This window comes from Prenolepis imparis, unplaced genomic scaffold, assembly GCF_030444845.1.
Source record: "Prenolepis imparis isolate NDT839.2.m4 unplaced genomic scaffold, iyPreImpa1.0 SCAF_14, whole genome shotgun sequence".
In the NCBI taxonomy this organism is placed as follows: domain Eukaryota; kingdom Metazoa; phylum Arthropoda; class Insecta; order Hymenoptera; family Formicidae; genus Prenolepis; species Prenolepis imparis.
In genome coordinates, this window is record NW_028141172.1 from 1521425 (window position 1) to 1538347 (window position 16923).

A 16923-nucleotide genomic window follows, 5' to 3' on the forward strand; every position below is an offset into this window, starting at 1 on the left:
GCCCACGGGCGAGATCTTTTCATTAATTTAACTTCCTCCAGGTCCTCGCGTACCTGCGTATCCTAATTATCCAATTCTTTCCCACGCTAGTTTGTGTCAGGCGGAGAAAATTAGACGTCGCGATGCATCAAAAGTGTCGAGTGTCCTCCACGTGACCGCGTTACTTCACGAAAAAAAAAAAAATGTCGGAGAAAGGGAAACATGACGAACGAAAAATCAAAGGGAACGAGAAACACAAGGGAAACAACGCACACTCTTGCGCCCCGGTCGTACTTTCGAAAACCAATATCCGTCGTCCTCGGCTTCCGGCGGGTCGCGCCACTCCTCAAAATCGAGGTTCGACATTTTAATAAAACGTCAATCGAGGAGCCGCGATTGGAATCGCGTCTCGTTCGCACGTCGCTCGAAATAATCCCGCATCTGGGTTCGTCCGACGGACGAAATCCCGGGGTCGCGTTATTTTCTCGCGATTTTGCAGCCTCGACGGCGAGTCGGTTTTTTGCGATGTAATACATATACGGCAATTTTTGCAAGATTCATATGGAAGGAGGATCGTTGTAACTTGGTTCGTTGGATTGTTGGGAAAACACGCGGGGCGTAAGAAGAGCGACAAGAGCTATTCCGATTAAATATTAAATTCTATTCTCGCCTTTTATATGACTGAGTAACTTGAGCTTTTCCACCCTCTTGTGCAATATCTGACGAGTGTTTTAATAAAACAAGTGCGAGAGAATTGGAAAAGATTTTTTTTAATTAAATTAAATATATATTTAAATAAAATAATTTAATTTAAATTTAATTTCATATGTTTAAATTAAATAATTACGGTGCGTGAATTTTTTAGAACAACAATATATAGATTTGCTACAGATTTAACACACGCTGTTTAATTAATGTTCTTTTAATATTAACTAGAATTTAATGCGTAATTAAGAATTAATTAAGAAAATAATCATATATTTTATAATAATTTCCTGTGATTATGTTTAGATAAAACGCGACATCACATTTTGTAGCAGATATTCAAAGGTTAATATTATAATGCTCCGATTTAAATGTTGATAATAATTTTAGCGTAGGCGTAAAAATCAATTAATAGAACACTTCTTGAATTTAACAAATTTCAAATATTTCTCTCTTACCCCTTGCATATAATATCTATCGTATTATAACACAATCTTTGAGAAAAAAAGATATATAAATTCGTTCGATTCCCATTACGATTCAAATATTAGAAATTAAGAATAAAAAAATAAAAAGGAGCTATTCTTCGATAAAATTTTTCACTTTAGTACTTTTCTCCTATCGAGCCTATAACGTTCAAAGGTTAGGTAAATGTCAACAATTTGCCAGTGTTATTTTATAATTTTCTTCTGCAACGCGCAGCATGCATTGCTCGCGTTGCTCATTGACGACTTCTCTAACAATGTTTGCATACAAGATGTGTACAATATTTAATATTAAATATTTAAGTACAGGGAAGGGGGAGGAATCGTGCTGTAAAATTTCGCATCAAATTTGTGCACTGTGTGTAACTATGGGGGGAGGGGGTGCTGTTTGCTTTAAACTGGGGGGGGGGCAAGGAGAACTGAGGAAAGATTCAACAACCATAAAGGAGATACGCTGTATTCTCCGTACTTGAAGTTGGGTCGCTATCAACACTCACCTGCATTCTCTTAAACGTGGGACGACCGACTTTTTCAGATTCGTTCTATATTTATCGGCGTAGTCGTCGATCATCGTCGAAGATCGATCGGCCTTTTTTCTAATCTGTCAGCTCTTTTTCTTACAGTCTCCATTCTTACGGCCATTAAACGACGCGGCGCGGCGGCTGGAATTTCTATTTTCTTAACATTTTCCGCGAATAACGCTAATAAGCGTTTATTTGTTGCTTTCGCTTTGCGATCGATTGCAAGGATAGCATCCTGAGATTCTTGGGATCACTGGAAACTGAGAATCTCGAGTCTCAACAATTTAAAAATAACAAGAATCGAGTAAGAAGATATTTAAAATTACGTTACTTTTAATAAACACGATGCTAAATTGCATTTCTATATATAATGCCTTGAAAATTAATCCAAAAATATTTTAGTTCATTTTCTTTTAAAATAATTTTTGCATATAAAAAAATAAAAAATTTGAAAGATTTTGGATTTTGTGAGTTCGAGGAATAGAGAGCTAAGAGACAGTTTCAGTCAGCTGCGAACGATAATTTTGGCGCGCTTTCGGCTTCGTTTATCTGATCGAGCCCGGATTAAGTCGTCCACCAGTCTCGTGCTCTTTGCTCGTCGACCGGCTGACAAAAGGCTTTACGCCGCCAATCGCGGCTTTACGAGCGGACGAAAGGGCCGAATAAAGAGCGAACGGAGCGGTCGTGCCCGACCGGAATTCCGGGCAGCGCTTCTTTGATATACACCCATCGTTTGTGCCGTTTGAAAAATGCAGGTCAGGGTTAGGGAAGAAGTAAGGGGAACAAAACTAACTTCCCCGGTGGTAAACCGGAGCGACGAGATGTGCGAAGGGGGAGCATGCTGTACAGGGTGACACGGAAGTACCATCTTATCGTCAGTAATGCTCAGCTGAACATCAAGTGGCTACAGACGATATTCGCACGAAAATCCTGGGAATCTATGAAAGTCCCGAAATCCGCGGATCGAACGATTTTTGACGGTAGTTTGACGGATAAAAAGGAAAATTGAAAATGTAAGTTTCGATAGCCAAAATCCAGCGACGACGAAATCAACGAATCTAGAATCTCGTATATTCTGGGACTTTCGAATTCCGAGAGATAACGCGATATGTTCAAATTTCAAGAAAGAATGCGGAAAGAGTATAGATGAAAAGTGTAAAACTTGAGAATTTTAACAAATCAAATTAAATTTTCAAATCCTTGGATTTCGAGATTCTAAACATGTAGAGATTCTGATAACATAATTATTATTATTATTTTCATTTTTCGATTCTGATACACTGATCGAAACTGTGTGCGGGTACTTCTGAACCATCCTGTACAAGTTGCTGTTATTAACTACGTGGGTGAGAGCGTATATTTTGCATGTACACACAGTGAAACGCGCGAACGTATAAACGGGGTTCGTTCGGGGGAAAATCGAGACTCGCAGATGTCCGCGAAACTTCCGGAGGAAATCGTGCGTTCCATGTCCAGAACGGAAACACACGCCATTTCATTCAACGACCACGTTCCTTCGAAAGTTTGCGAAACACGAAACTCTAGTAAGTTTGCTCATGCTTGCTGTGTTTATTTGCGACAAGACACTTGTTTACGTCATAGTTATCGGAGAACATGATAAAATTGGAAAACACAGATTTATTATATACTTTTGTAATTTTTATCATCTCCCTCATCTGGCATTTTTAAAATAAAAGAGATCTATAAAACTTGCATTTCTCTTCTCTTGTTCTTATTTCTTCTCTCAGTTCTTACGCAAGAGTTAGTGATCGAGAGTGGTAATCCAGAAGTGAAAGTATGTAATAATTATACGAATCAAGATAAAAATATAAAAATATCATGCCTTAATTAGCAAAAATAAATTAAAAAAGGATATAGAAGATTTATGCGTAGGAGGGCTTGAAATGCATCGTGATAAATCTTCCGATGTGTATATATTTTTGCCGAAATAACGGAAACGATTATGCAAAATGTTACTCACACGTGCGGAAAGCACGGTATTGAATTATTTACGGTGGCTACGCGAGGTCAGAGATATATCGAGGAAGGGTGGCGAGGGAGGGAAAGCTCTTTTATATCTCTCTCGCGAATAAAAATCAAAGATACAACAATCGACGAGCGCTAGTGTCCAAAAACTTAACATTGTTGGATCAACTCCAAACTCGATACCGACACTGCTTTTTTATGATACTTTGTGATTTTTATTGAAACACAAAAATTTTTATCGCGCGTTAACGAAGAAATAATAATACATTTTATTTGAATATTCTCGTGCACGTGTATATGACAGACAAACAGTATATAATAATTTCAAATTATCTCGATAAAAAATTTAATCAAAAAACGAATGGAAAAGATTAATGGAGAAGGCCGGCGCTTCATCATATATATAATTCTCTTTTCAATCTAGAATAATATAATTTATCTCATTTGTATACAAAAAATGCACACACAATAATACCTGTCACATTTTAACGCGGTAATCACATTTGACTTAACGGGATTTTCCGGGATTTTACGCGCGTTGTGTGAATTCTTCGTTCTTATTTCTCAAAAAAGAAGAAACCGCAAAATTCTTAAGATAACATCCTGGAGGAAAAATCTCACCGGCGCGGCGCCCGTAAAAGGGAAAAGGTTTTCCTTTCAAATCGTACGCAGCGGAATAAAAGTCTCTCGCAACGCTTGGCCGAGCAATTCTTTCCGACAGCTCCTCCGCATTCTTGGCGAGTTCACCACGTTGCAAAACAGTCGCAAACGGACGAAATTTCCGCGCCCGACCGGAATACGACGCGTTGTTACACCCGCGGCGTCGCTCGGGGGAAAGAAGGATTTTATTATTTCTCGGGCGTCGTATTTCGCCGCTTTACTACTAGTACGAGGGGGGAGAAAACGCACCCCCGCGTGTGCGTGGAATGCAACGGCGGAATAAAGCGCAGATTGTTACGATCAATATTTGCCAGATGCACTTTTCTTGGCGTTCGCGAGAGAGAACTCGCGGGAGTTTTATTGCGAGTTGCCGTTTCCCTTTTCTTTATGGCTCTTGTAACTCTTTTTTTTATAGGTCCGCATGATACGTTTTCATGAATTAGTATACTTAGATGTATAATAATCGATACTCTCTGCGCCTTTTTGTTGAAGATTGACTCAAAAGATACTTGTGAAATTAATATACTGTTGATATATTGGTAATTAAAATTAATATACATATATTGTTTTGGGGATTATTTGTGTTGCTTAGGATTTTTCAAGTCTCAAAAATAAAGAAGCTTAAAAAAAAAATGTTACAAACAAAATATTTGATAGATTAACACATGCTCGATCACTAACGAATACATTAATATATTTGACAGATTGAAGAACAAGTGTCTTTCGCAAATTTTCTCCATGTTATCCGTATATTTTTCTCAATTGTCTTTTTATACGTTGCAAATTGCGCCGTTACCGTGACAATTTCTGCCACACTTTACACGCGCGTAAATGAAATTATGGCGTCTAGATGCTATAAAAGGGAAAGAAGCAAGCGTGGCATGACCGTCTCTACCAGACGTCATTGTTTTTATATCGCTCGTCAAGTGTTCCCATCGAACGTCCCGCTATCGATATCACCGCCGATCGCGTTCTACGTGCATGTGCATACATTATGCAAGGCATATATATTCGCATACCAGGGCATCCCAGAAGTCACGCGCGCTTTCCACATTACCATGTGCATTAAATAAAATGACGAATAAATTTTCAAAGGAAAAATAAACGAGAGAGGCAATTTTTAACACCGAAAGAGAGCGAGTCTGGAACACCCGGTAAACAAATGCATATATGTATATATATATATACAATACAGGGTATTTGGTAGCGAAAAATTCGTCATCTCCCACCGTCTTGACGTAGTTGACGGTCTCGGCGGTCGCCTCGGTGAGGGCCCGGCGTAGTCGTGATCGTCGCACCTGCGACAACGTACGTGGACAGAGTACGACTCCCTGGCCGCCCTGAGAACCCGAGGAAGCGGCTGTGCCGAGGGCCGCGGCTGTAGAGGAGGAGGGCACCGCTGCCGCCACCACCGCCGTCGTCGTCATCGTCGACGAGGACGACTTGCACCACCACCACGGAAACTGGACGCGATTATACACATCGAGATAACACGTGTGTGGTTAATAATAATCATTATAATAAGTGTAATACACCCCTCTCTCTGTGTCTTTTTTCTTTCCTGTCTTTTTTTTTGCCTGCGGCGGTCGCGGTGCACGTGGACGACGAGACAGACATCACAAGTGCAAGACAGCATATAAAGACAGACACGTGGACGGACACGGGATCATCGGTTGCACCAATCAACAATCGCACTTGACTAGGGTAGACTAGAAAGTTTACTCTACTACTGTAGCTTTAGTTTGTTTCATTGATAATAATATACTATTGAATTTCAGTTAATTTATCTGTGTGATTGCTTTTTCTAGATTTTAATTTAAAAAAACGACAAAATAAATTTTATTTAAGCCCAGAGATTCTGGGCGAATATGTAATTAATCTTAAGAATTGATTGCACCGACAGTCTTGATTAATTAATATCGAAAACAATCTATCAATCTAATATAATTAATAAAATAATTAATTTAAAGTATCACTAATCTTCAATAAAACAACGCGCGCTTATTTTAAATCTCTTTTTAAATTAATTATAACTATGTCATTATAAAAAATCTATTTGACAATAATATATAATGTTCTGTTTCTTACTGAATGATCGCTGTATAATACAGAGAGACACAAAGTTTAATCAACCGTTGTGTAATACAGAGAAACAAGATTTAATGAACCGGCAACCAACGTTGGTGCAACCAGCCCGGAAATACAACAGACAGGCGATGATTTCTCTCTTTGCGGCATAAATGCGGCACAAGAGATATCTCTCTCCTTGCATTTCTTATCCTTATCTCGATTCGTCCTGACGCGGCTCTTTACTTCTGTCAATTCTAAGCAGGCGCAATGTCATCTACGCCAACTACTACGCTAACTCGGCGCTACCAGCTAAACTAATGGCGGCTTGTAGAGTCTACGCAAAGTCAGCAGAGAAGCAAATCGAGCGCGCGTGTTACTTGCTAAAATATGATAAACACTAACCGCCGTAACGAGTACGTAACACGATAAAAGTACCGTTGCATTTTGCCACAAGCTTTTTCAACGTTTACTAGAGTAAGGACATTACGGATATCTATCTACAAACTTGACGATGAAATTTTGAATTTAGCAATTTTTTTCTGTGATATATATATAAAAAAAATATAAATTATTATTAATTTATTATCAAACGTTACTAATGACGTTCAAAGTACTACGGTTAAATATTTAAATTAAATTGCTATAATGGACAATAAATTAATTTAAGTAAGCTGCTTCTGACTTCTCTAAATGAGAGAGAAAGAGAGAGTACAGCACAATACACTTATTATGATTTACTATGACACTAGAAGTTAACTATTAGGTGCAACGATACGGTCGACATAGTGAGAGTATATGCCGGAGAGATATTGGTCCACACACAAATACACGAGCCCGTATTGTGGGTGGCCGCAGGCTAGTTACCGTACGCGAGCACTCACTTGTTCATAGTCATCGACAAGTCAAGTAGGAGGCAAGTTGCGAGGCATACGAGTAGGAGGCTCTTGTATCTCTCGGGACGTGCTCGATCATTCCTTGTTACGCGTCGATATCTCAAGATTACGAGCACTCTATATATACTTGACTTATTTCACGAGTTTAGCACCTTGATTCGTCGGGAAAAAAAAATTTGTCAACTTGTCAGGGCTAGTCGGACTCGTTCGACCAACCCCGAAAGTCTCTCGCTAGATACAGTCGTCCCTAATTCTGTCAAACTTAAAGTTGAAAGATGCTTTCGTCGCTTTCGGGCTCACGGATGCTAAAGTTTAAAGTACACATCTAAACCACTCGCTCGCTTCAAGAAGCAAACAAGTATTCTTCACGCCGGATTTATCTCTCTGCTAACTTCATGTAAACCAACATAAGGGTTTGCTAGACTAAGATTGGATAGGTCGATTGCTTAAACAAAATGGAGGGGGGGGAGGGGGTGATGAAACGAACGACGAACGTCGAGGAGAGCACTTCGGAGAAGTGCTCAATGGGGGTTGAAGATGATAGAAGCGAAAGAAAGAGAGAGAGAGGATGATGTGCGAATGCGATGTCGAAGAAATCGTTCCGGAAACGACGAACCCCAGTTGATCCGCGCCAAGAAGTCGAGGGAAATACCGGTTCTCGCGAAAATCCAGAATTCTATGCGTAGATTTACGACGTCGGATAACGACAGAAACGGATGAATGACCCCAATCTTATCGGCAGTATATTTTCGCATCGTCGCTCGCGAAACGAGAGGGACTGGCGATCAACCCCGGTGGATGCCGGAAGAGTAAATTTGGTTTCGAGTTAAACCCGTCGACTTTGACGGCCGAAAGTGTGAGTCGAGTTATACACCGAGTGTCGTAAAACAACTCTCTTTGAAGCTCTTTGTACTTTTTAATCAATTTCAAAGCGAAATCATAGTAGAAAGTCCATTTTCCTAATTTTTATATTTTATCATTGCTTTTTTTTATTAAATAAGCAATGTATTATGATTAAAATTGAGAATCGTTCTCAAATGTTAGTAATCTAAATTATTCAAATCCAAACTTTTCAATTATAAAAGACTAAGATTTCGGCTATTTTCACTTTTTTAGTCCTGAATCAATTATTCTAGTCCTACAACCTATTGATATGCATTACATCAGATTATGGAGACCTTAATATTTAAAGAAAAGGGACGCAATGTGAGACGAGAGTAGTAACCATTGCCATTCCCTCGCTTCATAATCGGAAACCTCCAAATGAAGAATCGAATCACGTTCGCGAGGAATCGTCCTATCGATCCTTTTCGAGGGTTGATACTCCTATTCGCGGGAAATGGAATAACCTTCTCATCTTGATTTCTAGTCTTTTTTTTGCCCGAAAGGTCGGACAATCGATTTTGGACGTGGTTTGGGAGATCGACATGCAATTATACACGTTTTAGCGGATGATCAACGACAATTCCGTATTATCCTTGTTACACGGGAGAATTTAATTTGCGTTTCAATTTCGTCGTTCAATTAGCGTAAGGAAATTAGCAGTTGATAAAATTACGCATAAGGATAAACTAAATTAGAGAAGACGGATAATAAATTTCGCCGGATTGTGCACGAGTGATTTTACAGCCGTTCTCCATCTCTCCGTCCCGATTAATATTTTCTCTCAAAGAGACCGATTAAAAAATTACCGCTGACTCTTCTCCATTTACCGACGTCTTGCCGCGGGGGTGCGGAATTAATGCGCGTAATAACCGAGAGTCCGCGCGGCCCGAAGGAACAAGACATTGATTTAGTTTCTCTCCGCTTAATTAGCCGCGCCACGCTAATTACCGGCCGTCCACTCGGCTTCACGACGACGGATAGTTCGGTTTCCATCGCCGGCGAGTTTTTTTGCTCCACGAGCGGGGTGGAGGAAGGAGACCCGATCGAAACAAAGTTGAAGAGGATAGGGCGACTGCGAGGGCGTAAAGTAACTGCGAATTCCGACCTCTATCCACCCCGGTTGTCGCGATACGAAAGTGATTCGCTAGGGAGGGTAGAGGAAAAAGTGGCAAAGCGATTTACCACTCGGAGGCAAGTAAATGGCAGCCTGTAAATTCCGCGGCGAGAAACGTTACGTAATATTTCCTCGTTCCGAACGCGTTTCTCGGGAGAGAGAGAGAGAGAGAGAGAAAGAGAAGACTGGATATTTCATTACGGACGCGAAGTAAATCAATTCAGTTTAATAACCTGTGATGTAAGCAAGAGATGACGTAATAAACTAAATAACTGCACAGCGCATTTCTGCTTTCAATTATTATTTCAATTAATTGGAAAACGAAGAAATGATTTATGATTCGCGACAAGTGCGCCAAGGATACGCGAAAGAAGGCGAAATTTATTTCACGTTTTACAATCTCGAGGGTATTTTTTCACCGATTAAGGACACCGGTCGGCGATCTCGCGGAATAGTTTGGAGCGCGAAACGGCTGAAAGTTATCCTTATGCAAATGCAGACTATTATCCTTATGGGACGGGCGCGAAATTAAAAGTTCCGCGAGCTAATATATGCGGAACGCGCAATGAAAGATTCAAATTCGAGGCCCCGCGGGGATAAAGCTTCGCGGCCGGAGATCCTTTCTGTTTAATCCCACATAATGAGAGGGAGCGAGCCTTGTCCCTGGGACAAATAGAAAACCGATGCTGAAGCTGCCTGCGAGGCTCTTGGAACAATGTCGAACGTCTCATCCCGCTTACATGCACTCCATTTCGCGCAATTACTTAACAAATTAATTAACTAATGAAAATTACTACGTGGTAACTCGCCGTTGATATTGCTCATTTATTTATTACTCTCTCCGTTCAATTCGCAGTCAGCTTCTGCTCGAAAAGAGATTCTCGATATTAAAGATTTTTGCAATTTAAATACACACAAATAAAAGTTCTATATTAAAGTCTCCTAATTAAAATTGAAACGCTGTTTTGTCAAAATTTGATGAAATCTCGGCAATCGGTTAAAAAAAAACAAATTTTTATCCAAATTATTTTTATCCATTTATATAATTATTTTTTTCCATTTATATAAACTCTCGCAACGGCGGAGATTAAAGTAACCTGCAAACGTATGTAACAATTTGTGAGATACGCGCGCAGATCTAAACAAACAGCAATAACTAAGACTCGGTCACATGTAATCGCGAAAGTGCCGAGTTTGTTAAGGGTCAGCGAAAAAATCACGCCTCGAACCCGCTGCGAAGAAACTCGCTTCTCCGGTCGTTAAGCAGGAGATAGAATGTCCTGGAAATTGCGCGATATTCTATATCCGACATGTAAGAGCCGTGTGCGCGTTATAGTGTACACTGCAGATATGCATCTTGCATGTGCCCGAGGCTGTTTCATTTTTGAATTTTAAACCAATAATTTTTAGCGTATTTACGTTTAAGAGAGAAAAACTTTACTGAGTGTTTGTATGTTTGAAAAATATAATTTAATTCGCAATTCTGTTTGAAAAAATTGGAAAAAGTATCTCAGCGTTCTACTTTCTCTCGATAAGATAGTTATAATTGGTTTATGATTTTATATTCATTCGATCGAATATTAAAAAAGTATATAGGTATAAACATTCGACAGTCTATTACAAAAAATGTATCTTATACATACATATTGTATATATTATATAGGTATAAAGAATTTCGCCTAATTATTTTCGTGCAACGAAATTATCTCATTATTTCGTTCTATGTCTGACTTAATCTACACTTAACTCCTTGAATGCGTAATGACTATAATTTCCAGTGTATCTTATACTTATATATATATATATATATATATATATATATGTATGTATATTATATACATATAAAGAATTTTGCCTAATTATTTTCATGCAACGAAATTATCTCATCATTTCGTCCTATGTCTGACTTAATCTATACTTAATTCCTTGAATGCGTAATGAGTATAATTTACAGTGTATCTTATACTTTTATATATATATATATATAAAATATATATATAAAATATATATATATATAAGTATAAGATACACTGTAAATTATACTCATTACGCATTCAAGGAGTTAAGTTTAGATTAAGTCAGACATACGACGAAATGATGAGATAATTTCGTTGCACGAAAATAATTAGGCGAAATTCTTTTTATCTATATAATATATACAATATATATGTATAAGATACACTGGAAATTATACTCATTACGCATTCAAGGAGTTAAGTGTAGATTAAGTCAGACATAGCACGAAATGATGAGATAATTTCGTTGCACGAAAATAATTAGGCAAAATTCTTTATATCTATACAATATATACAATATGTATGTATAAGATACACTGTAAATTATACTCATTACGCATTCAAGGAATTAAGTATAGATTAAGTCAGACATAGGACGAAATGATGAGATAATTTCGTTGAAAATAATTAGACGAGAAATTCTTTATATCTATATAATATCTATATAATATTTATATATATATACACACTAGCGGATCCTGGAGGGGGGGGGGGTTAAACCCCCTCACCCCCTTGCAAATTAAAAGAAACAATTTTGCTGAATTTGTTTAAAAAATATAAATAAAGAAAAACAAACATTAAAGAGCTATCGATGTCGTTGATCCTGGAATAAAAGCTAATAAAACCAAAAATATTAAATAAAATAATTTTGCAACCCCCCCCCCCCCATTATCGACGTCACGATCCGCTAGTGTATATAATGGATGTGGAAAGTCTTTTTTTCTAAAATAACATCTATCGTAATTGATTGAAAAATTATTCTGTAATAAAATTTTCACAATTATTGATTTCTAAAGAGAAATAACCGACACATGTCGCATAATAACAGAATAATAGAGTAACAGAGTAACTGTTGTGCGTTTCTCTCCACACAACTAAGCAAAAGTTATATATTAACGTCTAAATCTGGCACAACGTGGACTATATTTTATATTAAAACAACGACACAGGAGAAAAAGAGAGAAATCGAAACATGAAAAAACTGTGTTGCGAAAAATCACGGCGACATTGCTTTCAAGCAAGAAAAACAAAATTCGATTCCAAGTGGAAACTCAATTTTCACAGGCGCGAAAGTACGTTCTCTGTTCACGCATCTAAATTCGTAATAGATTAAAAACGTAAACCACGATCGAAAAAAGACGTACGAGACTCACAATCGTTCACACGTGATCAAAATGCAAAGGCAAAAGTGTCGCTACACGAACATGCTGTTTCAAAAACTCCCTGACATTTTATGGTAACAAATTGCTCGACATTTATATCTTTATGCAATAAGAATGAGAAATAATTTATATTGAAATCGGAATAACATATTAGATGATTTTGTGAGATTTTATGATATATATTTCGCACCAAAAAAAATATAATTTCAGAGAATAATGTTATTATGTACATATTAATTCATAAATAATATCAATAAAAAAATTATAATAAGAATGCTTCATACATATTCCGAATTCGAGAAAAGAGTGAAAACCAATGCGAGTGGATTAAAACGACGATTGATTGATCGAGAATATATTTATAAATATGCAGCATGCATTATCTTATCTGTGTCACATATACATTTTGATTGGCCAATTCATTTCCCAACGATTACCCAACTCGTGGAAAAATGTCAAGGGGTTCTCGTCGTAGAAAATCTCCATTGCATGCATGAGAACGTACCCTGGTTGGCCAACGGCCAAAAATACCGACAGGAGCTTCACTAGCGAAAGGACCTTCACCCCGCAGGCGCGTTTCAATGCACCAAGGAGACATAATTAAACTAACAATGTCGAGAGAAATGTTCCTCTCCTCCCGTCTCGGCCCCTTTTTTGCGACGCGAATCTCGTTTAATGATGACAGAAATTTTGGTTTGCGCTCTTGTCCGAGAGGACTTCCACTCCAGAAACTAAGCAAATGACGAATGTAGCCAGGAAAAAAATAGAGCGAGGCTGTTAGACACTGTGTGTCCCCCAATAGAAGAAGAGAAGTCGTACAATCATATTTGTGCTTGAGCCACTTTTAAAAAAATTTAATGTAAAAATTGATTGACATGAATCTTATTTAAGTAATAGAATAAAATAATTTCATTTTGAGAATTGTAATTATCTAATAGAAATATAAGAAAAGAAATTAATTCACGAATCTTGATATTAATTCGAAAATGTTAAGATAACTAATTTCTTTGAAATAATTTTTCTTTCCAGAATTTATTTAACTAAACACTTTCATCAAAGCATTTAAAATTTGCTGATAAAAGATATTTAACTGTATTAAATTTCATTTTTTCTATGTATTTGTCATAGATTTAAAAAGTTGAACAAAGATTTTACAGGGCACGCGTTTGGTCCAAAACGAATTAAGTCACCGCCACTCAAGCTTAGGAATCCCTTTAAGAGGATTGTTTTTACAATGACTGCCATCTGTATCGTGTCAGGATTCTACGACAACGAGGCAAAAAATCCAACGAGTAAGGTATCGAACGTCGAGCAAACGACACAGTTGCATTCTCCGCCGGTATAATTCTCTAGCTACATCACTTATAAGGGTGGTTCTCCGCTGTTCTTTCAACCCTCCGCCAGGTGGCGACAGGCAAACTTCACCGATAAGGGTTGTTTTGCAAAGAGATTTGTATCTTCCGCGATTAATTTATCGTGTTAACTGCATATCGATTAAATTTCTGAATAAAAAATCTTGAATTCTTGTATTTTGAACAGATTTGCAAAATTCGCGACATATCTTCCCTACCCGCGAAATATTAAATTCCTCAAAGCTTTGCTCCTTTCTAGGAATACTTATGTATGTGCAAAATTTATGCATCTTTGCATTTTTCTGAATATCGAATTATGGATTTAAAAAATCACCAGCTTGAAAAATTTTCATTGAATTTCATTCAATTTACAAATTTTTATTTTGCAAGTTTCTCTTCTAAGATTTTTTGATCCTCGAAATCTAGTAATATTTGCAAACTGACAATTTTTCGCATCCATACGAATCTTTCAATCCATAGAAAATCCGCGAAGAATTTTTTACGATGGAAAATCATAAAAAAGGAGATCCAACGAATCAAAATGAGACACGTGAAACCTTAACAAACTATCCTTATCGCACGCCGTGACAAACCATCAACCTTCGACGGATAACGATGAGATCAAAATGGAAAGAGCCGTCACAGATCTTCTTTCGTAACGAAAGCAATGCAATTCGCACTCTCATAAAGCTCATGCTGTAAGTTTCGATCCTATAAAACCTGTGTATATCCTTTCTCGGCGTGTCGCACACTTTTATGATTCCATCGGACTTACGCCGGCAAATCCCCTCTAGTTAGGGGGGGTGAAAAAGAAACCTGGGATGGGGAATGGCTGGAGAATAAAAGAGATCTGTCTCTCGTAGAAACGAGTTCAAACGAACGATAAGAGAGAAAGAGAGAGAACGACAAGAAACGTTTTACAATATACATTTGATACATAAACGACGCCACGAACACATGATACGTACGAATAGGAATGTAACGAGTGGAAAAAACACCAATAAAAGAGTTGAGCAAGTTGACAGTAAAACAATGACACTAAAGACAAACAATGAAGAAGATGAGGACACGTATATGGAAAACATGCGTGAAGAGAGTCGGAGAAACGACAATATAGGGCAAGCTGAAGAAACGAGAGTGGAAGAGAGAGAAAGAAAGTAAAATTAATCATATTCATTATAATTAATTATATTCAACTATGTGATAATTTTGTAATTGCAATGTTTGTTGTATTCTTACTTTGAGTTTCTACGAGAGAAATCTTTATCTACGTTTCTTTATATTCTCTCTCGTACGTAAAATTTCTCATGTATCAACAAAAGAAAGAGAGCAGTTGTAGTAAAGCAGTTCAAATAATATAATAGAAGTCGAGAGAACGTCTGGGAAAAAAACCTGTTACAAAAATGTCTCTATTAGATGTCCTTTTATCTCTCGGAAGAGAGAGATGCTTAAGTAACAATGAGATATTCCATCGAGATTTGCTCCGCGACTCTTATTCAACACAAAACCGTTTACCAATTAAATACAATCTTTTCTCTTCCTCTTTCTCCACAAACTCACCGGGAAGTGAAAACAAACAGAACACGAGAGAAAGGCGGGCAAGTGGAGACACGTGTGTAGGAGCATCACGAGAAGAGGGAGGCAGGGTGGCAGTTTCGTGGTGGTGCTGTACCGCGCACAGGTAATGCTCTGTCCATGATGTAAGAATACCAACTGCAGCATCGTGCATAATTGCGCTATGATTAATTAAGCGTTTATTTCGGATTATAATCCGCTCATATATACGAATTTATTCCGCGCTTTCGTTCCGTTCCTTTCAGCAAGTCGCGTAATTAATTTCACATTCATATTTATCAAGAAATATACGCTGCAAAAAAAGGACTGATCGAAAAATCGATTAAACTCTAATTGCCAAATCATATTCATTAAATTTATTAAGAAGAAAAAAAATTCTTTACCCCAAACTCGATTCTAAATGACTCATGATCGTCGTCGCGTTAATCGGGTATTCTCGCATCGCGAACGCATGTATGTGCGTGTGTTAGACGCGGGTCTCGTCGTAGAGACTATAGAGAGAGAAAAAAACCAGGAAAGAGAATGGTCGGCTTACCTGCCGGAACTGTCGTATGCCGCCATTGATCCGCAGCGAGTCCGCGGCGATGCCGGCGATTCCGTCACCCGGCTCCCGTAGCTGCCGCAGCGAGGCGGCGCTCGGCGCCGCCCCGGTGTGCAGCGGGCAGCAACAACCGGAGCAGCAGCACGCGGACGCCTCCGGCTGCGAGCTTTGCCGTATTATGCGCGCGTTGGGCGACGTGGTGACCAGCACCGGCGGCGGCGGCGCCTGACACGGGCAGCAGTGGTGGCCGCTCTTCACGCTCTCCCTTTGCGAAACAGAGAAAAAAACACCGATTACATCCGAGTCTGCGAACAGGGGGAAAATCCCTCACCTACCCCCTGCCCCTTTTTTCTTTTCTCTTAAGATCCATCTCGAGTCCTACTTCAAGTTCGATTCGATCGTTTTGGCTCCCTCGATAGAGAGATTGACGGTATTTATAATTTAACGACAAATTGGTCCTTATTTCCAAGTCTGTTTGTTAATTTTTATCTTTTAAGTAAAAGTAAAGTTAACTTGCATGTGATCCTTCGAGCGAGTATTTTAACTTCACTACTGGGATGTCTGATTCCTAGTAGAATTAGAAAAAGTCTCTTTCAAGGAGAACATATTTCAAACGAGTAATCTTGAGTCACAGAGTTTTCTTTGAAGAGATAGTACCTGTCTTTTCAAATTCAAAAATTTCATGCTAAAAGTGACTTTATTTAAGTACTTTTACTTTTTTTTTTTTTTTTTTTAATAAAAAATGAAATAAAACATCGAATTAACTTGTATCTAAATTTAATATCGCATCTGTTATCTCATTTATCGTTTTCCTATTTCTTATTTCAAAAATTATTTGCGACATGTAGAACATTAATATTTAAATACGTTTAGCTTGATGCGATTAGTAGCAAGCTAATGCAATAAAAGATATTAAATGAAGAAAAGTTGGATTCTTCGCAATTTTATTCAGAAATATAATACCGTTGTAATCGGCTGC

At 38.1% G+C, this 16923-nt stretch overlaps 1 protein-coding gene across 3 annotated transcripts in view; it reads right to left on the bottom strand.

The window, feature by feature from the left end:
- Sk (small conductance calcium-activated potassium channel) overlaps window positions 1–16923 on the bottom strand; it is a 132139-nt gene that overhangs the window by 67518 nt on the left and 47698 nt on the right. For 2 of the 3 annotated variants that reach the window (XM_083054737.1, XM_083054738.1), the window contains exons 3-4: window positions 15939–16209; window positions 5566–5799 (exon numbers count right to left, since the gene is read on the bottom strand). In XM_083054737.1, the coding sequence (XP_082910863.1) occupies window positions 5566–5799; window positions 15939–16209 (505 nt within the window). The remainder of the gene's footprint in view (window positions 1–5565; window positions 5800–15938; window positions 16210–16923) is intronic. The other variant, XM_083054739.1, reaches the window with a different exon arrangement.